Source organism: Poecilia latipinna, unplaced genomic scaffold (genome assembly GCF_001443285.1).
Source record: "Poecilia latipinna isolate Pla-1442-1.1 unplaced genomic scaffold, P_latipinna-1.0 Scaffold1299, whole genome shotgun sequence".
NCBI classification, from domain to species: Eukaryota; Metazoa; Chordata; class Actinopteri; order Cyprinodontiformes; family Poeciliidae; genus Poecilia; species Poecilia latipinna.
The window spans coordinates 117,073-141,887 of NW_015113915.1; the positions used below are offsets into that span (position 1 = coordinate 117,073).

Genomic DNA, 24,815 nt, shown 5'->3' on the forward strand with positions numbered 1-24,815 from the left:
TAAAAACGAGTTTTAAATGTCAACACAACAATGATTGTCTTTTTTTTATTGTCTCTGCTGCTAAAAAAAAAAATATATATATATATATATATATATATATATACATCTCATTCAAGGAGTTGAGTGTCAAAAATGAAAAAAAAAATTAAATATCTATTTTCTTTTTAAAACAACAGCGAGCTGTTGCAATACGCACCGGATGAAGCCAGTGATGGATGGAGCCAAGGCGAGAGGACGCAGACGAGCGAAGTGGCGAGAAATATCAAATGCATGATTCATATTTGATTGCTGAAATAACCCAATATCATCATCACAACGACGCTGTTAATCGCTGGGGGCCCATCATCGTGGCGCGGGAGGGGACAGGCCGTGTGGAGGGGGGGTCTTTCTTCATGGATCCATCCAGGAGACACCGGGCTCTGCTGCTGCAGTAGTGGATGAGGAGAATGAACGAGGGGAGGAGGAGGAAGAGGAGGGAGCCGAAAGAAGGCGGTGGCCAGGCAGATACACACTGTAGGTTGATGTACTGGAAGCCAAGCAGCAGCAGACTCCTCCTCAGCGTGGTCAGTGATGCCCTTCACACTGACAGGCAGACACAAACAGAGACATGGAGTGACGGCAACATAAAATTAAAATCCGGTAAAAAAAATAATAAAATAAAATAAAATAAAATAAAAGAGAGAGAGACAGAGAGAGAGAGAGAGAGAGAGAGAGAGAGAGAGAGAGAGATTGCATACATGTAGGGAAGCTAAAATAAATTTTATTTCCAAAAAAAAGAAAAAAAAAAGAAAATTCCAATGAAGTGAATGCAACAGAAGCATTTCTGCAATATATTATTTTGTTTCTAGAGGCAGTCAGTGACAAGGGACTCAATATGCAATTCCACTAAGTACAAAAATAAGAGGCTATACTAAGCTGAGGACACTCTTCAAGATAAGAAAGGATAGAGAACATGGAATTCCAGTGGCTGAGGTGGTGCTTGCATCCATGAGTCACAAAATGGCTTCATGAAAATTGCTATGTGTTGTAATCCAGGACATAAATTACAGACGCTGCATGCTTTCGCTGCCTCAGAGAAACAATGACTCAACATGTCCGTAATATTCTGGCGTCTTGTTTTTTAAAGTCAGATGTTTACAGACACTGGGATGGCCTTTAAAGCGGTTTGGAAAGCTCATGTGATGATGTTATGTAAGCTTCTGATTGGTTGGCGTTTTCACATTTGCACTTTTCCTCAGACAACGGCAGCTTTGTGCTTTAGTTAAGTCAGATCAAAACTGCAGTTTGAGTTGTTTTTTGGGGGGTGTTGTTGCTGTCCTGTGGTCAAGTCTTATCAAGTTGCAGACAGACCTGTGAAGATCACAAGTCTGTTTGTAACCAGATGGCAGACTTGTTTGTGAAGGTCATCTGGGGAAGAAAATCTCCCCAGGAAAGTTTCTTTGATTTTCCCCCGATGTCAGCTGTGCCTCTGTTTAACATGACATTGTTCGTGGAATGGCTCAACTCCATCACATTTTCAGTTAAATGTGGTGATGTCACATCACCACATTTAACTGCAGTGAACTGATTTACATCAAAAATGGGGAAAAAAGAGAGAGATTAATATTTGATATATAAAGAAAAAACGGATGATTTTGGATCAAGTAGAAATCTCTTGAGACATAACTGTAGCACTAAATCATCAGGTAAAGATCCATTCATCAAGGTCAGAGTGATTTTCCACCTTAAAGGTCTTGACCGAAAGGCAACAGGTCTGATTTAACAGGCTTAACACAAATATCTAGTTGTGTTTTAACACAGAACTTCAAGATTGAAGAGCTGGATCAGGATTGTGAAAGGTACCAGCTGAAAAAAACGAATCCTTATCTAGCAAGCTTGGAAAGGGAGGAATTTTAAGCAAAATTCAATGCTCTGCCAAATTTCCCAAGACCTTATACTTGTGAAAGATGAGTGTACTTATGTTCATACTTTCACAAGTCAAGAATGTTTAATCAGAAAACATTTAAAGGCATTTTCAAAAGATGAGAAAAAGCAGAATCTGTGGGAAAAAGCCACAGCTTAAACACACACACACACACACACACACACTCTTCCCCTTCTATGAAACTGCTGCAACACAGATTTATGATAAAAATGAAAGAACATTATGTGGAAATATTGAAGCAATATTTCATAACATAAGCCTGAAATTTGAGATCTGGAGACAAATGTGTCATCCAGATGGACAATGACATTGTGAACGTCTCCAAATTAGTTAAGTGGCCTGATCTGTATTTACACTGGAAATAATTATTTTTAGAAAGAAAGGACACACATAATAAAGAAACAATGAAGATGTTTATTACCAGGAACACAGGAAGTCATGCAAAATTTAAAAGCGCAGATATTATTTTGTGTGTTTTTTTTTCTTTACACTTTAACATACGAAGCTGTTAAGTAAAATTATGTGAGAATGAATTGTGTTTAACAGCCAATTCCTTTGTTTCTCCCATTATAAGATGAGTCACATATGCACTGTAAGCCAGACTAAACAGGCTACACACCATCAACATGGAGAACACTGAGCGACATTCCTCATGGTTTCCTGATGGCAGAAAGAGAAAATTGTTAATTGAAAGACAATATAGTTTAGGATTTTACTTACCAGCGTAGAAAATCAAAGATGAACTGAGAGACAAGAACAATTAGATGGTGACTGCTTTGCACAGTTTCCTTACAGGATATGTGTGTTCTCCAGTATATTTGTCTCTGAGTATAAATACTACCTTTGGAGGAGTCTGAATGACAAAACTCATAGTAAGGAATATTTTTTCATTTACTCCTGAGGAATATAACATCATGTACAAAAAATGCGACTCATACTGACTCACCCGCTATCGGATGGAATAAAAAAATGCAAAAAGTTAACTGCAATGTCTGTCGGGAAGATCTTCAATGTTTCAGGCTGCAAGGATAGAATAGAATAGAATAGAATAGAATAGAATAGAATAGAATAGAATAGAATAGACAATAGGTTCAGATTTACAACATAAAATACTGCACAGTTAAAAAAGAAATAGCATTGTCTGATTCTGCGAGATGTCCAACTGAGTGAGATCATTTTTAAAAAATGCAAAAAAATGTCTCTATATTAGCGCAAAAATGGAGTAGTTATGTTTTTTACAACTACTGGGATGAAAAATATGATGATGCTGTTTGGAAGATGGATTGAGTTAAATACTGGCTAATTTTGGAGAAAGATCTGTGGTAAGCTAAAATTAACTACACTACAGCTGGGGCAGAGGTTTCCCTTCCAGCAGAACAACAACCCCAAACAAGCAGCCCAAGTTCCAATGGATCAATTTAGATCAAAACCTCTTCATGTGTTAGAATGGCCCAGTCAAAATCCATACCCTAAATCAGTGACTGCATGGAAAGAACTGAAAATTTAGGCGTGCAAATGCTCTCCGTTCAATCTGATGCAGACATGAACCAAACAATTTCCTGTTGTAATTGCAGCAAACAGAGGTTCTGCAAATTATTGACTCAGCGAGGCTGAATAAATGTAAATGCTACAACTTTTGGATTATATTTATGTAAAACAAAAAAAAAAGAGAGAAAAAGTCACTTCCCTTCCACATTATAATTATGTGCCATTTTCTGAGTCAAACTCAAAATCCAAATAAAATACATTGAACTATGTGGGTGGAACGTGGAAAAATTGTATAATAGTTTATGGGCTGTAACCCATTCTATGAAGCGTAATAACTTTGCAGGATTTGAGCCTGTGAATAGTGTCCGGATATATGCCTGTAGTTTGGCTAAATTTGATAATCATAAAAAGTTTTTTTTTGTTTTTTTTTTATCCTTATATCCTCTCAAAGATATAAGAAAATCTTGATTTGGAATTAAGTAGAAATCTCTTCAAACACAACTGCAGCACGTAATCATCAAGTAAAGAGCCATTCATCAAATCTGGAGTGGCTTAAAGGGCTCCACAGAAAGACCCCAGGTCTGACTTAACAGGCTTAACACAAGGATCTAGTTGCGTTTTAGCACTAAACGTCAAGATTGAGGAAGACTGGCAAATGTTAGGGGAACATTATTTCCCATTATCTGTCCAAACATTATTTGGCTAGATAACTGCTTGGCTGCAACATGCTAGGTAGGTTTTGTACTGATCACAAAAATTATTACCTCCGCAATAAAAAGCAAAGGTACAAACTGAAATAATTCATCCTTATCTCATAAGCTTGGAAAGGCAGGGAAACTAAACAAAAGCCACTGCTTTGGCAATGTTAACCTCAAAGGGGAAATAGTCTAATCAGGCCAAGAATGTGCAACCAGGAAACATTTTCAGGAATTAAAAAAAAAAAAACATCAAGTGGAAAAACACATAACTTATGGGAAAGAGCCCCAGTTATCTTGGAACACTGTGGCACTTCTGCAGAAACGTTCCAAGCCGTTGTTTGTTTTGTGCCTGTCTCACTGAGAGAAAGTTCTTTTTTCCCCAGTTTTTTTTCTACCTCCGCGTGAACGCTCAATGTAGACATGCTGATGTTCAACATAATGCAAGTGCTTCATTTTTAAGCTTCAGTCAGATCCACCACTGAAATCACACATACACGCTTAAGATGACGTAAAAGGCCGCATCAGTGTGTGAGATCTGTTGTGTAATGTCTTTGTGGAGAAAATGACCCCTCATCACCATTATCTATGCCTCTTTGGAAGCTGGAGTTTGGGTGTGCACCAAGGGTTTAATGAAGGTCATTAAACAAATGCACAATGGATCTGTGAAGCATGAAAGAGCTGTAGGTCGTTTTTGTAATTCTGTAAACAAATGAATACGTAAATTCAGCTCGGCTTATAACATCTGTAGCTCTCATAAACTCATTTTGCAGATGTATACACTGGTTAGCAGCTGTATTTATAACCCCCTTAACTTTCCTGACATGTTTTCACATTACGGCCACAGGCGTTAAAGTATGTTTATTAGGATTTCAGGTGATAGATCAAAACAAAATGGTGCATGATTGTGAAAACTGAGAAAAACTAAATGTAGTTTTCAACTTCTTTTTTTTATTATTATTATTTTACAAATAAAAATCTGAAAAGTGTGGCATTCAGCCTTCTGAGACAATAATGAGTAGAACCTGCTGTTGTTACAGCTGCAGGTTATTTGGAGAGTAAAGATTGAAATTTCTTGCTGTATTTTCAAGTCTTGCCAAAGATTATGATTTTTGGGTGTGGACTTTGGAGTAAGTCATCCTGTCACATGAATATATTTGGATCTGAACCATTCCATTGTAGCTCTGGCTTTATGTTTAGGGTTGTTCTCAGAAGAGTTTCTTAATTAATTTTGGTAGGCCTGCCACTCTTATTCCATGTAACATAGAATTTTAGGAGTTATTAGGATTTGAGATTTTTTTTTTTTGCCCACTTCAACTTAAAGTTGTAAGTATGGAATAAGTGTGGAACTCATCTTTCTAAAATAAATAAATAATGTGGTTTGTGGCAGTAAATGTATAATTTAACAAGAGGCAATTACTTTTCAAATAGAATCAGACACGTTTAGAAAGCTTGAATAAAAATAATTAGATAATCATTAAATGTTTTCTTTGATGATTTGAAACATTTAGCATGACAACAAAAGGATAAATCCGTGAAGGAGCAATACATAGCACTGCATGTGAGGGCTGAGTGATTCAAAGCGGACAAAAGAATAACGACCAACATGATTTGGCTATTCCGTCACAAACCTGCTATCCCATTAGGCATTCAGAAGGAGCAGGTTGCTACAAAAAAAAAAAAAAAGAAAAAAAAAAGAAAAAAAAAACCCCCTAGCGGGAGAAATAGAGAGCAGTCAATACACAATTGACTGAGGCGCTCTGCCTAAGAGACACAAAATATGCGAAAACAATAGAAACAGATGACTTTTCAAAGCTCTCCTGGGTTCTTCCCCGAGTGGAAAAGTGTGCGTTCATTATTTACTCTGCAGATGTAGAGAGAGAAAAAATGTGTACGCAGCCTTGCTGAATGAAAGCCGCCTTCATTCCGTGCGGCTGACCAATAAACTTTTCTTCTTTGTGTGAAGTTCGCCTTTGGGTTTTTTTTTTTTTAATACATGTTGGACGCGTCAGTCTGGGCAGGCAGAGAGGGCTGGGAAGGAGTCGCACCCTCCTCATCCCTGTCCCCCATGCGCACAGCTGCTGATTTGGGTTTGGAAGAATACTGCACATGCAGTCGGAAAGGAGTTTGTGAAACCGACAAAAACAACCCCCAGACGAGGCTCGGCTAAAGACAAAAGCTCAAAAGAGGAAAAGAAGACGGAGAGAGTCGCCGGAGATCTGATTCCAAAACAGCCAGAAAAAAAAGGGGGGGAAATCTTAACTCTTCGGGTAAGCCATTCAAAGTCTCCACTTGAAAAATCCTAGAGGAAAGCACTCCTTTTAGTATGTCGGCAATGTTTATGTGGCTCTGACTGCCCGGCAGAGCAGCACGTTACTGAATATTGGGTTCAGATCAGCACCTTTTCACTGAAATGCATCTGAACATGCAGAGACTCTGCCTTGCTAATGTCGTATTTTCTTTTTTCTTAATGGGATATTTTTCATCAAATGTGCATATCTGGCAGTTTATTACAATTATTCAATGTTATTTAAAATGCATTTATTCACTGATACTTCTATTGTTGTTACTTCTAATATCTAATTATATGCATGACCTCAACGTGTAACAGGGTATCTTCTTATTTCAGTAAGGTAAAATTAAGGCTTTTTAAAACTTTTGTTGATTTAAAATTTAAGTCCTACGCAAATTACATTAATTAAATAAATAATGAATGAATGAACATGCATACTCATTTAGGACCTTACAAAATAGTTATTTTCTCAGAGACATGTTTATAGGTGTGGCCAGACACATTATTTTGGGTTTGTCTTTCATTTCTTTAAAAGATTGCAAGAAACTGACTGCTCCTCTGGCAAAGATAAATGATAGACTAAAGACATGTGAATGACATCATACTTTTTTCTCCAAATAGAATACAAATATTCCTTCTGAAAGTTTTAAGATAGCCAAAATGTTTATTTCAGCTCTAGATGGGAAAATGTTTTTTTTTTTTTTAATATGGAGCATATTTTTCTTAAATGTTTGGATCACATTGGTAACAAAGCCATGCTACTAGAGTAAAGGTTTGCATTTGGAAATTGAAGACATTCACCAACTTTTCTGTCTACTATTGAAAAAAAAAAAAAAAGCAGACAACTATTGCGTGGCTACAACTGCTTAGCATCTTGTAGCCAAGCAGTTATCTGAGAAAGTGTTTCCACTGCCATGAATCACTGTGCATCACAGATAATACTTTTCTTCAACAAAAATGCAGAAATATCAGCCAGACTGTTACTTGTTCAGATCTTGTGGCTTCATGTCTAGCAATGCTACTGGTCATGACTTCTAGCTGATTTAATAACTTCTATAGCTGATATCTGAGCTGCAAAAATTATATCATGTACACTTGAAATGTTTGTAGAGGGATAGAGGAAAAAGAGGTTGAGGTTTTAACTTGTTTGTTATCGGTATGAGTTGTCATACTCAACTTAGGCAAAATGAATCACCACATCATTTGTTACATAACTAGATAAGACTTTAGAGAAATGAGGAATTCTCAGACAGGTCTTATCAGCACTTTACCAGGGCTTCTCCAGCCTTGATGGTCATACAAACAGCTGTGTTTCAAAAAAAAAAACCTTTTAACCAAATTTATTTAGTATTTTATAAGGACACCAAAGAGTACAAACATCTGGTTATCTTCCTCCCAGATTCAGAGATATTACATTAAGTGTGGAACAAAGTGGTATTTTCAAGTTCCTCCCTGTTCTCCTCCACAAACAAGAGAAAAAAAATAAATCACATTTTTTTTCTATGTGTGCCTCAACCATGTGGCATCTCACTGTCTCTCCACATTATTGAAGTAAATTGAAGTTGACAGGATGTTCTTTGACACACCCACCACCAACTTCAGCACAGGAACTAACTGGCAAGAAAAAAGGGCAGAAGACGGGAACCAGAGCAGTAAATAAAACAACAACAACAACAACAACAAAAAACATCATTTTGGGCAAATTTCTACATCCACTCATTCAAAACTATAAGTTGCCATTTTGCAGTCATCTAATAAACTTTAGCCTTGCTAAGCCTGGGGTAAAATTGTTATCAGCTGTGCATGATGTCCATTTTTGCAGAGGAAATACAAACCTTTTGTGAATTTACGTTTGCCTCCAAGTGAGGGATAGTGTATGAGGAAACAAAATAAAGTCCAATAAAATTACTTATGTTTAAGTATAGCAACAAAACCCACACTCATACAAGATAACGGGTCTTGCAGCAGACGGCACCATTTTCAACCCAAAATGTCTGACCAGTACCAGAGCACACTTTAAGATAAATATGAAGTCAAGCAATGGATGAATCTTTCTTTATGCTTTTGTTTTTTACTTTCCAACAGATCTACTCCAGCATACAGATCTTATTCCTGAAACCATGGCCAATTCCACCGAAGATTATGAAAACTACACCTATGAATATGAGGAGTACGGTGATATGGAAGACCTTAAAGTGGATCACAGTCAGACGGAACCTATCCACATCATCTCTATAGTCATCTACATCACTTGCATCACACTTGGCCTGATTGGAAATGGAGCCGTCATTTGGGTGACGGGGTTTAAGAGCAAGAAGACTGTCAACAGTGTGTGGTTGCTCAATCTGGCCATAGCAGACTTTGTGTTTGTGCTTTTTCTGCCTTTCTACATCGACTACATTCTGAAGGACTTCCATTGGAACTTCGGTCTGGTCATGTGTAAAATTAACTCCTTTGTTTCCGTGATGAACATGTATGCTAGTGTCCTCTTTCTCACCGTGCTCAGTGTAGACAGGTATGTCTCTCTGGTATACCTGAACTGGTGTCAAAGGTATCGCACAGCGGACAGAGCCTGGCTTGTTTGTGGCTGCATTTGGCTAACGGCTGCCCTGCTGAGCTGCCACGCGCTGGTCTTTCGAGACATTTTACACGTCAATGGTAAAGTGTTATGCTACACTAACTATCACGTAACAAACCAGCACACAACAGCTGCTACAATACACACAATATTAGTGTCCGTCCGTCTCACTGTGGGCTTTCTCTTGCCACTTAGCGCCATAAGCGTGACGGGCATACTTCTGTCAATAAAAGTGAGGCAATCCCGGGGTTTGGTTCGCATCTCGAGCTTCTCAAAAACAGTCACAGCTGTCATCCTGGCCTTCTTTTTCTGCTGGGCGCCATTCCATATTTTCGGCTTGATGGAGTTGTTTGTACACCACTCACTTACCATGCACAGTATTTTGAGAGCTGGCTTCCCGCTAGCAACCAGCTTGGGCTTTTTCAACAGCTGCATTAACCCGCTGCTGTACATGCTGCTTAGCAAGAAGGTGCGCCATATCCTCAAGGACGCGTGTCTGAACATAACCAAGAGTTCCCTGAGAGAACTGAGCCAGTCCATCTCCGCCACGGACGTAGAGACTATGCAAGGCATACATCAGGAAAGCGTCCCAGACGAGCCAACAGTGTCGTCGACTCTGTGAGAGAAGGCTGACTAATCACTGCTGTTCTTTCCAGCCTCAGTGTTTAGATCTTCCCATTTTGCTTCATTTTCCACAAAGCTCCGCCTGCTTCAAATGAAAATCGCTTAGAGTGGAAAAACTCAACTGAACTGCACTCAGCATGCCATTAAGTAAATCCCTTTCCACCTTTTTATCTGCACAGAAAGAGGCCAGATTTACAGCTGCAACTGTTTAAAGGATTTGGAGAGAATGGCTGCGCAATTATTCTAATTAATCATCTATTCACTGCAAGCAACTGACTGCTTTTACTTTTGTAAAAGTATCTGTATATTGACTTTTCACTAACGGGAAAATCTGGATGTTGTTGATTTTTGTCGCAGAGGTCTCGATCAAAGGTTTCTAACATGTTTTTAAATCTTGATGCATTTCTATCTGTCTAATTATTCAGAAACGGATAACATTTATTGTACAAGGAATGACATATAAGGCAGGTTTTTAATTGTAGTTTGTGGCGAAAGATTATAGTGTCTTGAAAAAGTATTTATATAAACTTTTTTTGCATTACAACCACAAACTTCAGTTAATTGTATTGTATTTTTATGTGATAGACCAAGTGTCAACAACCTAAAACCCATTTCCCCCCCCTTATTTCCACTGAATACATTTTGTCTTGAGCCAGAAGAACCCATCTGATCATTAATTCAGCTTGCTTCATCATAGAATGCAGTCTTACATCTTTTTAGATTTGAGAATGAAAAACAAACTTTTACAAATTTAATAGCCTTCATTTTCTTGAATAGAAAGTTTTTTAATTATGGAAAATTCAGGGGGAAAAAAAATCCTGATTTGAGACCCAAAGAGAAATAAAAAGACTACTTTTCAAATAATTATGTTTCGAAAAATCTTGCAGATTAGAACAAAGAAAATGGCTAAATCCACAGTTTTTACCCCCCTATATTTAGAAACGGTTTGGTTTTATAACATGTAAGAGATATGCAATAGACCAATTCATGTTGAAAGTGTGAACTTCTGAAATGGAAGTTGTTTTACATGCATTTATTTATTTTTTTTAACATCTTTGTTTTCATGCTCCCTGTGTGAAAGACTAATAGAGCTGTGCGTTCATGCTGAAGTGCAGTGGATCTATGTGGCCTGACCACCTCCTTGCACATTTTGTCCCCTGTAAATCCACACCCAATTTCATCTATATCATTTGTATTTCTAATCCCAATTATGTGCTATGTTGCGTAACACAAAAACATAAAATACAGCGAGTTTTGTGAAAGTAATGCAAAAAAATTGTGCAAATATTCAAGGTATATGATTACTTTTGCAAAGCACTTTTATTCAGGTTTACTCTGACTGTTAGAATTGTATTACCTCATCTATTTAGACATCTGCTGTATGTTTAACATTATTACACAAAGGGCTAAATAAAAAAAAAATGTTTTATCCAAACATATTTAAAGTAAATCTTATATGTCTTAATAAACATGTTCTTCTGAGTTGTGTCGTGATTTATTTCAGTGTTTGTTTTGTTCCGACATAAAGAAGCATTGCTTGATGTTTTCAATCAGACTGGATTATCCTGAGGGTCTAACATGTGGCTGAAAGGCATGCATGAGTGAGAAATGGAGCCAGATGTGCATTTCATCCACATTTCCTCACTGTCTCTTAAAAATGTAGCTGCTTCCTGTTTTTTTTTCCTTTGGGGTTAACCCCGTCTGGTTGCATCACTGGGGTCAATCCCTGTGTATCAACGTGTTCTCTTGGGGGTACTGGTTTATCTCTCTGGGAAAACATTGGCAGGAAGCAGACTTTAAAAAGTTGCTTTCCTGTTTTTAACTAATACGTTTCTCAGATGTCCTGGATGCCGTCGAGGAAGACATTTGAGATTAGGAAATTTCCTCGATTAAATAAATGAAATAAATAAAAGTGACCTTAATGTTTACTCCCCAAAAAGTAATTGATCCCACTTTACCTCAGAATATAAATGACCAGACAACAAAATATTCCAAAGCCATCCCTCAATTCTATGTTTTGCTTTAAACCAGAGAGAGGTTCTTTTAATCTTTTCATTCTGCTTCCAGGCTTTCTGGATGCAGTTTAAAGGGTTTCTTTCCTCTGATCTTTGAATCAACCCAACCAATAAAAACCCACAGCAAGGAATGATCATCCAGCTTAATACTGTATTTTATTTATCTTAAAAGTTGGAGCTCAGAGTTTGTTACTGCTGGGATCGAAAGTGATATATTTCTTGAGCTTCCTGAACACCTGGCCAGTGTTGCTGAGTGATTGCCTCCAATTTATTTATCCTGAGGAATCCTTGGCAAAGAATGTGTGCCAAGCAAAAAAAAAAAAATTACTTTGAGCAGCAGAGTTAAAGTCTGTTAATCTAAAAATAATATGTAACTTAATGTGAAGAAGTTTAGCAGACTTTGATGATTTTTGGTTTCAATAAGCCCCTCCTAATGAATCTTCCTCAGGAAACAAAATGTCATTAGTCAGATTCCTCTGTAAAGTCAGACATTGATGTGACAGCACAGAAATATGTTTTATTCTAACTGCTTTAAAATATGAACCCTGGTTCTGTATTACTTCCCTTTGCTACATTTAATTCATTATACTTTGCTCTCTATGTGCCTTAATTCAAAGAAACGTACAGAAAAATACTGATTTATTAGTAATCCCTGTTTTATGGGGTGAGAGGGAAACATTTATGTTATGACACACTAAACGGTCCTGCGCATCAGAGTGTAATATATCTAATGAATTTCAAGCAGTGACCTTTATAATAAAGTTTGATAATAGAGAGACAACTTTACTCTCTAAAGCAGTCACAGGAAGCTCGCCCTCCTTTTCGGGATTATGGTACAGGCTTCAGGATTACTTAATCCGTGACGCAGCAGAATTAGAAGACAGCCCGCAATCTGCGAGGCACACGGCCCAATGAGAACACTGGCAAGGTGAGTAAAATTAGATAAACTCCATACTAAAATGGTAAACAGTAAGAATGTGGGGTTTCTTTAAATGCATAACGCTTGCGGACAGTTAGCAGTTGTGACGTTGCATGTGTGTTTGCGACGTTTTACCATTGTTTAAAACATTTTTACGCAGTTAGAATATTAAGCATTATATTTTAACTGTATTGTTCAGCCCAGCGCATTGTGGACGGGATGGACGTGTTTGTTTTTTAACGTGCCGTGGCGTGGGTTAGCTTCTTAATAACGGTCCGGTGGATGGACAACTTTAGCTAGTATTCCTCTGCGTTTGTTTTGGTAGCCACCCGGAGGCTAATTGAGGTCGCCCACTCGGCTTGGAGCGTCATATATTATGTCTCTGTCTCCCTCTCTCTCTCGCTCTTTCTCGAAGAGTAGACTTGTACTCCGTGATAAGATGCAGTATTAATTTCTGTGTCTCTTCCAGCATGCTGCGGTTGCCTGTTGTGAATCGCAGTTTTTTTCCAGCAGCTATTATTAAGGGAGGTGCGGCTGCTGCAGCTCACAATGGTAACAATATGCCACTTCATCAAATGATTAATTGATCCTGCCAAGGCTGCAGTTCGTACAACATGTTGTTTTGTGTTCTTGCATAACAGCCATTTGTCTGCTCTGCTGAGGAAAGAAAATATTTGAATGCTTTGCACCACTAGTTAGTTTGCTGGACTTGATGGATTAAAGGAAGGATTATAAACGCACCAGCTACTTCTGTGCCTAAGGGTCAGTTTGACCAGTCGTGTTTCTTTCAGCTCCATGTCAATAAATTAGAATATAATCAAAAATTAAATACATTTCAGCAAATCAGTAAGTTAATACATGTACATATATTGAAATGCTTAAAGTGTTCAGTTCTGGACTATGCTTACATCTAATTCAAGCCAAAATGTATTTGATCTCATAATGAGAATATTACATGAAACCAATATAATACATTTCTATTACAAAAGTATTACAATTTGTTGGACACAGAATGATTATTAAGACAGTTAACTTGACAGTTGTCGAGTTCACTGGCGTCTAGAGGGGATATTAGTCACGACAGATCAATACTAAAAGAGATAATTATTCACAGAATTTTGTATCTAAGCATATGAATGGAAAGTAAGGTGGAAGGAAAAATTGTGGACAATCAGTCTCTGAGTACTACTAAATCCTGCTGCAGTGTATGTGTTCAGAGTCTTTGAAATTGAAAAAGATCATCTTACATGTTATATATATTAAGACATGCAGATTGGTATGTCACTTATTGATTAAAGAATTTTTTTTTTTTATGATTTTTAATTAGATGCAATGAAGGTGAGCCAGAATTGGGGATTGATGAAGAAACTACCTCCTCACAGTGATGTACCTAAGTAAATTAATGGAAAGTTTAGTGGAAGAAAATTTTAGAAAATATAGCTTCTTTACCAGTGCATTCTTGAACCCTTGTTAGTTTGCTTAGGATTTTGAATAAATTAGAATTTCAAAAAGTTGTTTTATTTTACTAATTTGATTAAAAATGGAAATTCATATATAGGAAGGTTAATATATTCCATTTTTATTTCTGTTTTAATCATGGTTCAGAGCAAGATGAGTAAGCCGCTAAAGGTCATTGTTAAAGAAGCTGGCTTTTCACAGAGCCTTTTATCCCAGCAAATTAGTGGAAAATTAGGTGGAAGGAAAAATGTGGAAATTCCTTTTCACACTTTTTTAGGTGAACATTTAAGACATTTTTTGCATCCTTTAACATTTAATTATGACATAAGCATGAAGTTATAGCTCACTGTACCCATAGATTAACTTTGTGTGAAAACAGTCCAAATGATGATCAGCATTCTTTGTTTTTCTTCTGCTTTAGTTTTGTAGTCACATACTGAAGACTGATGGAGAGTATATATCCAATTAAGGTTCGAATAAAACTGTCTCTCACATTCAGGATCTAATATTAAAGTGGTTCTGTTACTGTCTTCTTAAGAACTTTGAAAGTCAGCATCCATTCCCATGAATGGTTAGCATTCATAGCATTTCTGTATTTAAAAAAATATATATATTTGTAATGGTCTTGACTAATATTTACTACTTTGGATGACTGTTTACAGCACAAATTAAAGTGTAGTAAATGATTAAATGATGTATGTCTTTGCCTGAAGCTCGCACCGCGTCTACAGCAGCAGCTGCTGCTACCACTAACCTCCTGGAAGTGTTTGTGGATGGAAAGTCTGTCATGGTGGAGCCAGGAACCACTGTGTTGCAGGTAGCAGGCACACTTATTGGTGCTCCTAATAAAGATGTGCAGAAGTTAGATGTATGATCTCAAACTATAGCAAAATTCATCTTCTGAGAACATTTATTCAGTGAGGGAAAAAAATCCTGGCACAACAATTGGTACTCCTAAAAAGGCTTTTTAAAATAAATAAATAAATAAATAAATAAATAAATATACTTAAAGCATTTTACTTTTTTTTTTTTTAAATTGACTTGTGTTTCTACCAACTTCCAACTAGTGATCCACGATTTGTTGTTTCCATGGTGTCTAAATGTAATCTGACAAAGACTCCATTTATTTCTTAACATGGCTTTCTTCACCATTAAATAATCTAAATTAAAGAGATTTCTGGATATCTTCTCTCTGGATGTGACGCTGGCTGTATTCTGTCACAGGCATGTGAGAAGGCAGGGATGCAGATTCCCCGTTTCTGCTACCACGAGCGCCTGTCAGTTGCTGGAAACTGTCGCATGTGTCTTGTGGAAATAGAGAAAGTTCCCAAGGTATTGTTTAGGCTACATGGATAGTCTAGCCTTTGCCTGTTTTTACACAGACAACGGCCACAGCTGCTTATATCCTGTGTTTACCTTCCAGCCTGTGGCAGCCTGTGCCATGCCTGTCATGAAAGGCTGGAATATCCTTACCGACTCTGACAAAACAAGGAAGGCGAGGTAGGATTAAATTGATTTATGAGAAAATGGCTTGATCCATGTAGAAGTTTATTGTTTGCGGGTAAACTCTGCAAAAACTTGGATCTGTGAAAATGGAGCTCTCTTTGATTAAAAAAACAAAAAACAAAACAAGATTCTCCAATGATCTGTTATAATTTTACTTTTGGTGAATTTCACACAGAGAAGGTGTGATGGAGTTCCTACTGGCTAACCACCCTCTGGATTGTCCAATTTGTGATCAAGGAGGTGAATGTGATCTCCAGGTAATTTGTCTATCTTTATTTCCGTCACACTTTTCACAGTTTCACTTAAACTTCACAACAGCACATAGAGTTGTAGATGCCTGTAGCAACAAACGAAACTCGACATTATCCATTAACATCAACCTGCATCTTCTGACCCAATGGAGGGATCAGGAAGATGCATACAGTACTGTGAAAAAGTTATTGCCTCACAATGTTTCAGATCAAACAAATATTAATGTTGGACAAGGATAACATAAAAAGCTGTTTTCAAGTGATTTCATTAATGAAGGGCAGAAGGCAAAAGGCAACACATCAGGTTTAGATGTGTGGAAATTCAAGAGCAGATTCTAAAAGTCTTTGACCATCTACCAATCTGGAAAGGTTCATAAAAATGGATGGCTGTATAATTGCTTTGGGTTTATTTCAGATGTAATGGACACGGTGGTGGAATGAGAGAAAGGTTGGGGGAAACGCTTAAAGGGAAAGAACAAGATAAGGGTAGAGGAGAGAAACAAGAATAGATAACCTGCCGAGAGGAAGGAGGGGAAAAAAACAGAGAACCATGGAATCTCAGCGATAAACAACATATACCTATATAACAACAACATGGCATTAATTAATACATAATGTATTTATTGGCAACCACAGCTCAACAAAGTGTATCTCTAAATCCAGACATGTGTATATAAGAATGTTCAATAATGGGTGTGAGGAGCCACACACCTGCCCTCCAGGACCCAAAGCAGGCCTCCAAATTCCCCTGGAGCACAGGGGAAGTCCCCCAGGAGCACCACCACAAAGAGAGCCACCACCCAGCAGCCACAGTGCAGAAAGCCCAGAGGGCTGCAGCGATGAGCGCACAGTTGTAGCAAGATCTGTCTGCTACAACTGTCCCAAACGAACAGGGGAAATTTCTCGGCTTACCCCGAGGAAGTTTACGGCAGAAAGAATTAATCAGAGTTAAATTGCTTGATAGGTGGAGTAGGTAGGGATACAGATTCTGGCAGTGTGGAATGAAGTATACCTGATGTTAGAATGCTGTATTGTGAAGAACATATTGAACATACACAGATGTAATGTGGATGCTCCAAGGTGTAAATATGGAACTCAAACAGCTATCAGTACCAAATAATTCAATCTTTCTTTATTTATGTTGAACTTAATCCTTTATCTAAACGTTACCTAAATATTTTGTACAATGAAAATGAAAAATAAACTCCCTTCCCTTTGAATTAACATAAGAGTAAAGTAGACAACCGTTGTTAGTGATCAACTCAGGAAAGAGGGATTTTGTTTAGCAAATAGTATTTTTTTCAGGATGAGAATGGCAAATATGTAGCTTCAGTGTTTATATTTACACAGACGTGATCGTCGTGTTATTAATTAAGTATGTGTTGAAATAATCACATGCTACACCACGTGGCAACAATTTATTTTTGTTGCAACTAAGATGAAGCAAAGACGCACGTCTTTCACGTTTTCATAGTACCTCGTCTACTGGATCCGCGCTCCCTGCCCAGTGCGCGCTCCCGACGCAGGGGAACGTATTCTGTCGGGGGGTTACCTATCTTGGCACGACACCGGCTTCTGTTTATGCAGGGGGGATTTCCGGTACATACTCTCGCGTGAATACTCAATCTCGCGACTTCGGCGGTCCATAGAGCGACCCTCGTGTCAGAACCTGAGTCTAGAGCTTAGGAGCGCTAAATTGCTTGTGCAAAAAAATAAAAAAAATAATATATACATTTCACGTGTGATTAGTGGGCGTGTTGCGTGCGCAGTTCGTTACTGCCGCAAAGGTAGTACTAACCGCGATATCTAAAGGAGGATTTTGCGTGTGCTACTGTCTGCCATCATGGACCTTTTGGAGGAGCAAAGCAGCCGTAAAAGAAAAATGAAATTTGAAGCTTTGGCTTTAAAGGTGCTGGTGGAGGAGACGTGTGCTCACAGTGGAGAACTTAAGCAGAAACATCTAAGTGTTGCCAGAAGAAACGCGATTTGGGAGGCCATCTGTGAAAAGGTGAATGCTGTGAGCCGAACCAGAAGGTCTCCCGATGAAGTAAAAAGAAGATGGCAGGATTTTCGCAGGAGAACAAAAGAAAAACTTTCCCTCAATAAATCCACCTCTAGCAAATCAATCGGGGCCCCTGTAGAAGAGATCCCCCTCACTACAACTGAGCAGACGCTTCTGGAAACATTTTGTGATGAGCAAATTGTTGGAATCCAGGGATGTGACTCGCAAAAAATAGTAAACCAAGGTATGCCCATAATAACACTTAATTTAATCCACCATGAATGGATTAAATAAATCAAATGTTTTCTTTCCACCTTAATTTAAAAACTAAGTTAATTTCTTTATTCTTAGCTGGTGAATCTTTATCAGATGGCCGGAAGTCGCCGCCTTCCTCCACCGGTGTGCCTACATCAGAAAACTGCCCAGCAGAGCCCCGAAGGTGTCCTGACTGTGATGACGTTGATCTGGAGCGGATGCAGGAACGAAATCAGACGGACTCACTACAGGCCATTGCGCAGGAGATCAGAGCCGTAGCCAATGTTGCGCGCGCCTTCCGCCGTGACGCTCAGGCCATCGTGGCGCACACGAGGCAGCTGGTCAGTGCCGTGACTGGGCTCACAATGGCTGTAAATGCCCTGGCAGGAGTTGGAGGCAGTATTCCTTCACCTGCGCCGCCGGTGAATGAAGTGGTAGGAGAGCGCACGAGTGCACGCCGGGGCAACCTGCGAAAACGCAAAGCCCCAAATAAGAACATTGTTTTGAAAAAGAGAAAATAAGGACAGTCAATGCCACAATAATCAATTTCTCATCCGGATGTGTTTTTTTTTCTTCTTCTTCTTTTTATTGGTTGTTCTAGGTGGCTGTTGAATTAACGTTACGTTTATTTCCAGTCATAACACAACATTTTATGTCCCGTCATGTTTTTTTTTTGTTTTTTTTGTTTTGTTTAATTGCATAAATTATTTAAATAAACCTTAAATGACTCATACGAAGGTTCTTTGAATCACGTTGACGGGTGTCTATGAACCCGCTGCATTCCGCGTGCGGTCTACAGTCAGTGGAGCATGCCGTGTACATTGTTCAAGATGGAGCAGACTACTCCAGTCCGTGCAGCTTTTTCTCAGTTATAGTCTGTATTCATGATTCAACAGTAAACGACTGGGTAAAGTTTCAAGGTAAAACAACCGTTGATCAAAGGGTAATCACACTCTTGCCACAAAACATGTTGATGAGCTCAAAGACTTTGATTAGACAAAAGTGGGACCTTTCGAAAGGTGTGTGTCCTTATACATTTGGTGTAATTCTCAGAGTGTTTCAGAAAGAAAGGTAATTATTATTCTAATAGTAAGGTGTGTGTGTGTGGGGAGGTGAAATTCTGCTTTGCTGCTTCAGAATCTCACCAATTTATGGTGCAGTAATGGCACCATAAATTGCACTTACTGCAGTTTATGGTGCAGTAATTGGAACCATAAATTCACAAAATGAATATTTTAGAGTGGCCTAATCAAACTCTGGACTCATATTTATTTTCAGATGCTGTAATGTAGCCTTAAACAGGCCATCCATACTCAAATGCTTCACTTTATCTGAATTGAAACAATGCTGCAAGGAGTGGACTAAAATTCCTTCAGTAATGTGAAAAATCCATTTCTAGTTATTGCAAACACTTGATAGTTATTGCTGCCAATTATGACGCAACCATTGATTAGCTGTAGGGACTAATTACTTTTTCATATATGGTCAGGTTTGTTTGCATGACTGTCTTCCTTATAAATGAAATAAAAATTACATTTTGTATTAACTAGGGTTATCTTTGTCTGATATTAAAAAGTTATTGGAAACATATTTTTGAGTGGAAATATAACAAGAAAATACAAATCTGTTTTTAAAAAAGACAACCCAACCAGTATAGACCAAATTAATAAAATGTAAAACCTTAATAACCATCTGAAGATTCTTATAATGAGCACAAGACACAGGAAGCTAATGTAGTGATCTTAAAACCTTAGCTTAGTAAGTAAATCCAAGACACACTATTAAGTTAATATTTACCCTAATAGGTTATAACAAATATTTCTTTGCTAGGACCAGTCCATGCAGTTTGGCAGCGACCGAAGCCGCTTCACAGAGGGCAAAAGAGCAGTGGAAGATAAAAATATTGGACCCCTTATAAAAACCATCATGACCCGTTGTATCCAGTGCACTCGCTGCGTGCGGTGAGTCAAACTATAAGTGAAATGGTAAACTGGGATGCGCTGTCACTTGTGGAAAAAGTAAGTACACCTACATGTTTTATGTTGCGCCTGCAGCTTTGCCAGTGAGATTGCAGGTGTGGAGGACCTCGGCACCACCGGCAGAGGCAACGACCTCCAGATTGGGACTTATGTGGAGAAGATGTTCATGTCGGAGTTATCTGGCAACATTATTGATATATGTCCAGTTGGAGCGCTGACGTCCAAGCCTTACGCTTTCACTGCTCGTCCTTGGGAGACCAGGTTTCTAGATAGTTCTCAACACGCTTTGTTAACTTTTCACAAGCTCTACTCTGTTTACATTGTTTTTTTTTTTTACAGGAAGACTGAGTCTATTGATGTTCTGGATGCTGTGGGGAGTAACATAGTGGTGAGCACTCGTGGTGGGGAAGTGATGAGGATTTTACCCCGTCTTCATGAGGATATAAATGAGGAATGGATCTCAGATAAAACCAGGTTAATTCCTCATCAAACTGGCTCTTCACATTAGAAAGAGATTAAAGTGCTCATAAAGATTTGCCTCGTTCTTTAACTGGTTCTGACTTTTATATTTAACAGGTTTGCTTATGATGGTCTAAAGAGACAGAGGCTTACTCAGCCAATGGTGAGAAACAAATCTGGGGATTTGGTCCCGACATCGTGGGAAGACGTTCTGACCCGAGCGGCTGGAGCGGTCAGTAATTGACAATTTTATGGCTTCCTCCACTTTTCAAGGACTTGAAAAATAACACGATCCTGTTTGGGCAGTTGCAAAGCGTCAAAGGAAGCGACATTGCCGGTGTTGTTGGAGGTCTGGTGGATGCAGAGGCTCTCGTTTCCCTGAAAGACTTGCTGAACCGTTTGAATAGTGATGACCTCTGCACTGAGGAATTGTTTCCGATGGCTGGATCTGGGTAAGACCATGAGATGAAAACAAGCAGGGGTTCATTGTGAAAATGTGCTGATCCTGTTTTTTTTCCCCAACTTTTTTTCTTTTTTAGAACTGATCTGCGTTCCAAATATCTGCTTAACACTAGCATTGCTGGCATTGAAGAGGCTGACGTGCTCCTGCTTGTGGGCACCAACCCTCGCTATGAGGCTCCTCTCTTCAATGCACGCGTCAGAAAAAGGCAAATAAACTGCTTACATTTGACTGTGTGACTGTAGAAAGTAAATAACTTTGATTTCATATGAAATTGCCACAGCTGGCTTCACAATGAGCTGCACGTAGCTCTAGTGGGCAAGAAAGTGGACCTAAGTTACACTTATGATCATCTTGGAGAGTCTGCCAAGATCCTGAAAGAAATTTCATCAGGAACACACCCTTTCTCTCAGGTAACCCCCGGATAGCTTACAGGTACAAATGTTCCCAAACATTAGGTGTGTTGCTTCTGATTTCGTGGACTTTGGCTGCTCTTGCAGGTTTTGGCTCAAGCAAAGCGCCCCGTTGTTGTAGTTGGCAGCAGCTGCCTGCAGAGGGAGGACGGGGCTGCGATAATGGCTGCTGTGTCAACTATTGCTAGGAATGCTGGGGTCAGCAGCGGCCTGCAGGGAACCTGGAAGATTCTCAATGTGCTTCATAGGTAGCAACCTCAGAGAAGTCTAACTTAACAGTATGATTCCCTTAGTAAATCTTTGTTGTTTTGCTTGGGTCATCAGGGTTGCTAGTCAAGTGGCAGCACTTGATCTGGGATACAAGCCAGGTGTTGACTCAATCTTGAAGAATCCACCTAAAATTTTGTTCTTACTTGGGGCTGATGCCGGCTGCATCACTCGCCAAGACCTTGCAAAGGACAGCCTGATAATTTATCAAGGTAATCCTTTTTACTTCACACCAGTAGAAGCCGTTGTACTGAACATAGTTTTTACATTGATTTATTGACTCTTAAGAGGTTTAGTTGGATTCCAGTAGAAACAGATGCAAATATGAGTAACCAAATAGATTTGGATTCTCATAGGTTTATAATGGTTTGATTGGTTTAGCAAATGTAACAGTTCTTTATGCATCACATCTGTAGTCAAGCTTTTATCATTCACTCACTTTCAGATTTATACATCCCTGTACAACACAGCCAAAGTTTGTCACATAGATCATTAAAAAATCAAACAAAAGCAAAACAGATAATAAATAAATAAAAGTTAGGAATCTGGAATAATATGTCACAGTGACACTGAGCATTAAAAGCCTTCCTGAATCAAAAGTTCTTAAGCTTTTTTGACCTCAGGGACTTCTTAGCAGAAATAAAATATTGTTCATGTTGTTCATAGCCATTAAGCACGTTCTCCTTTTGTCACATTATAACCACAAACTTTAATCTACTTGTTTTGTATTTGCAAAGTTACGTGCAAAGTGTTCTACAATTGTAAAGAGGAAGGAAAATGAACATCATCTTGTCTGTCCATGTACAAGAAGAGTGTCCCCACAGCATGATGCTGCCACCACTATATTTCACTGTGCGGCTGATGTGTTCAGGGTGATTCAGTTATATTTTCTCTTCATAGGGCGTTTCCATGAAAGCCGAAGTGTTGAGTTTTTGCCTTTGTAACTTGAACACCTTCCAGATTTACTCTGTTCCTACATGGTTTGTGGTAAACCATTAAAATGAGACTTCTCATGATCTTCAAGCAATTTCTTCTTTCCACTCATCTACAAAAGCCAAAATTGTGGAGTGCACGACTATTTGTGCTGTCAACAGATTGTCCTTGCTGAGCTGTGGAGCTCTGCAGCTAATCCAGAGTTACCAGGAGCCTCTTAGAAGCTTCTCTGTTAAATGCTGTTGGACTGGAACAAAAATCTTTAAACAAACAGTGAATTTTGTACTAGCAATGTCAGAACGTTTGAGGAATACATATGCTTTTGCAATGAACTGCATATCAAGGCAGAAAGTTGAGCTTTCTTTTATGGCTTTCTGTATTGTTATCTAGGTCACCATGGTGATGTGGGTGCCCCGATAGCTGACATCATACTCCCTGGAGCTGCATACACAGAAAAATCGGCTACCTATGTGAACACAGAGGGCCGTGCCCAGCAGACCAAAGTTGCTGTGACTCCTCCCGGCATGGCCAGGGAGGACTGGAGGATCATCAGAGCCATATCTGAGGTATAGCAAAGTCCGTATAGCATAATGTTGCAAATAAAGATAATTACATTTGTATAATATATATCTTTTTCTTATTTAAAGCTTGCTGGAGTGACTCTGCCTTATGACAGTCTTGATGAAGTACGTGACAGACTGGTTGAGGTTTCCCCTAATCTGGTTCGATACGATGAACTTGAGGAGGCCAACTATTTTAAGCAGGCTAATGAACTGTCCAAGGTCAGCAGTTATCTTCTTTTGTTTGGATTTTAGTCCATCGCAGACAGGCAGCAAGTCATAGCAACTCCATCACTGTGTACTGGTGACGTTTCTTTGTTTACGTGACCCGTTTCTATTTGATGCTGATGCCTTATCTGTTTCAGGGAGTGAACCAGGCAGTGCTCACTGAAAGCTTAGTTCCCCCACAGCTTACTGTGAAGGACTTTTACATGACAGGTGGGTCGCCATTACTATGGGGAGAGAGTAGCAGTAAAACATGGCTAATCCTACATTATAAAGATTCATAAGTCATACGATGATTGTGGTTTTTTATTTCAGAGGCAAGACCAAATTATTATTATTATTATTAATAATACAAACATTTCATGATTGTTTAATATAAAAGCATCCTGCTCTTCTTTTTTGTAAACATTACATCCAATTGCGTACAGTGTTCAAAAAGACATATATTTGTTATAGTTTCTTCTCACATGAAATCAATCTAAATGTTCTCTGTTTAAGTCACTTAGGTTTTATTTGCTTAATTCTAGAGTAACGAGATGGAGAATTAGGATTTGTAAGCTTCTGATCAGAACATTTGGATTAACTGGACCCCAAGCGTACCTGTGATTGTAATTGAAGGCAACGCCTCAAATAACTGGTCCCATGTGTTATTTAGTCGCTAAGAATTTGAAGGACTAAGTCAGTGTTTTGGAGTTATCACAAAGTGATGATGTTATAAAGTGTTTGAGCAAGGACTCTCCTTCAAAGTTTCGGAAAATACTTTTTATTTTATTAATAACGGAGAGGATTTGAACGAATTCTCTAAGAGTTGCAGTAATGTCAAATAAAGTAGACCGAATTGCTAAACATGCTTTAGCTGTTTTTCTAAATGTATGTTTTAAAAAAAGGACAAGAATATGTTGTGTTATTAAGAATATAAACATAATCAATATTTTAAGCTGTAGTTTTGAAATATGTCTTTCAATCATCTGAGCGATTTTGGGAAAGAATAAGTATATATTTTTTCCGAAATATGTAATCTCATAGACACTTTAGAACTTTTCTTCCATGCTGTAATGGCAGTTTAAAATCTGCTTTAAATTTGTACCCACAGATCCCATAAGCAGAGCCTCCCAGACTATGGCAAAATGTGTGAAAGCTGCCACAGAGGGAGCCCAAGCTGTGGAAGAGCCAGCCATTTGCTGAAGCACAATGAATAGCCGTCAAATGATACGCACAACTTCTACACTTGCACTTTTCTAGATGGATACTTTTTTGCACATCACTGTAGATGTTCTGTAATGGAATGTCATTGTTTAACCTTTTTGTCTGCAGAGTTTATAATATCACCTCATATTTGATAGATATCCTGAAATCTATAAGGTAAAAAGAGTATATAGTTTAAGTGTATATTTTTTTTGAAAAGTGTTCAAAATAAATAAACTGAAATTGGTAGAAAGTCAAATAAATCTTTTCAAATTTATTTAAGTTTTTGCTTTTCAAAGTATACTAAAATTACACCTACTAAAGTT

At 38.4% G+C, this 24,815-nt stretch overlaps 3 protein-coding genes across 8 annotated transcripts in view; 2 read left to right on the forward strand and 1 right to left on the reverse strand.

The window, feature by feature from the left end:
• Window positions 1–478, reverse strand: part of adam23b (ADAM metallopeptidase domain 23b) — a 42,571-nt gene extending 42,093 nt beyond the window's left edge. For 2 of the 5 annotated variants that reach the window (XM_015055168.1, XM_015055169.1), the window contains exon 1: window positions 197–477. In XM_015055168.1, the coding sequence (XP_014910654.1) occupies window positions 197–272 (76 nt within the window). In that variant the 5' untranslated portion in view covers window positions 273–477. Of the gene's footprint in view, window positions 1–196 lie in introns of all 5 variants that reach the window. The other 3 variants (XM_015055167.1, XM_015055170.1, XM_015055166.1) reach the window with 2 other exon arrangements.
• Window positions 479–5,150: 4,672 nt separating this feature from the next.
• cmklr2 (chemerin chemokine-like receptor 2) lies at window positions 5,151–11,084 on the forward strand. Its single transcript, XM_015055171.1, has 2 exons — window positions 5,151–6,377; window positions 8,486–11,084. The coding sequence occupies exon 2, from the start codon at window positions 8,521–8,523 to the stop codon at window positions 9,598–9,600; it is 1,080 nt and encodes a 359-aa protein (XP_014910657.1). The 5' UTR covers window positions 5,151–6,377; window positions 8,486–8,520; the 3' UTR covers window positions 9,601–11,084.
• A 1,341-nt stretch (window positions 11,085–12,425) lies between these two features.
• On the forward strand, window positions 12,426–24,745 carry LOC106961424 (NADH-ubiquinone oxidoreductase 75 kDa subunit, mitochondrial). 2 transcript variants are annotated; one of them, XM_015055153.1, is made up of 19 exons: window positions 12,426–12,545; window positions 13,006–13,088; window positions 14,708–14,811; window positions 15,219–15,326; window positions 15,418–15,494; window positions 15,676–15,757; window positions 19,839–19,969; window positions 20,063–20,248; window positions 20,327–20,461; window positions 20,564–20,678; window positions 20,753–20,898; window positions 20,986–21,114; window positions 21,190–21,319; window positions 21,407–21,567; window positions 21,644–21,798; window positions 22,910–23,085; window positions 23,167–23,301; window positions 23,445–23,517; window positions 24,398–24,745. In XM_015055153.1, exons 1-19 carry the CDS (start codon window positions 12,529–12,531, stop codon window positions 24,487–24,489), a joined length of 2,235 nt encoding a protein of 744 aa, XP_014910639.1. In that variant the 5' UTR covers window positions 12,426–12,528; the 3' UTR covers window positions 24,490–24,745. The 2 variants fall into 2 exon arrangements, with proteins under 2 accessions (XP_014910639.1, XP_014910640.1); XM_015055154.1 differs by lacking the exons at window positions 12,426–12,545; window positions 13,006–13,088 and adding an exon at window positions 13,100–14,464.
• Window positions 24,746–24,815: the final 70 nt, after the last annotated feature.

Excerpts from the sequence above, each read along its gene's own strand:
- cmklr2 (XM_015055171.1), top strand. The coding sequence starts at position 8,521 with ATGGCCAATTCCACCGAAGATTATGAAAACTACACCTATGAATATGAG.
- LOC106961424 (XM_015055153.1), top strand. Across the intron at positions 20,249-20,326 it reads GCTCGTCCTTGGGAGACCAG|GAAGACTGAGTCTATTGATG; the intron begins GTTTCTAGATAG and ends TTTTTTTTACAG. Across the intron at positions 21,799-22,909 it reads CAGCCTGATAATTTATCAAG|GTCACCATGGTGATGTGGGT; the intron begins GTAATCCTTTTT and ends ATTGTTATCTAG.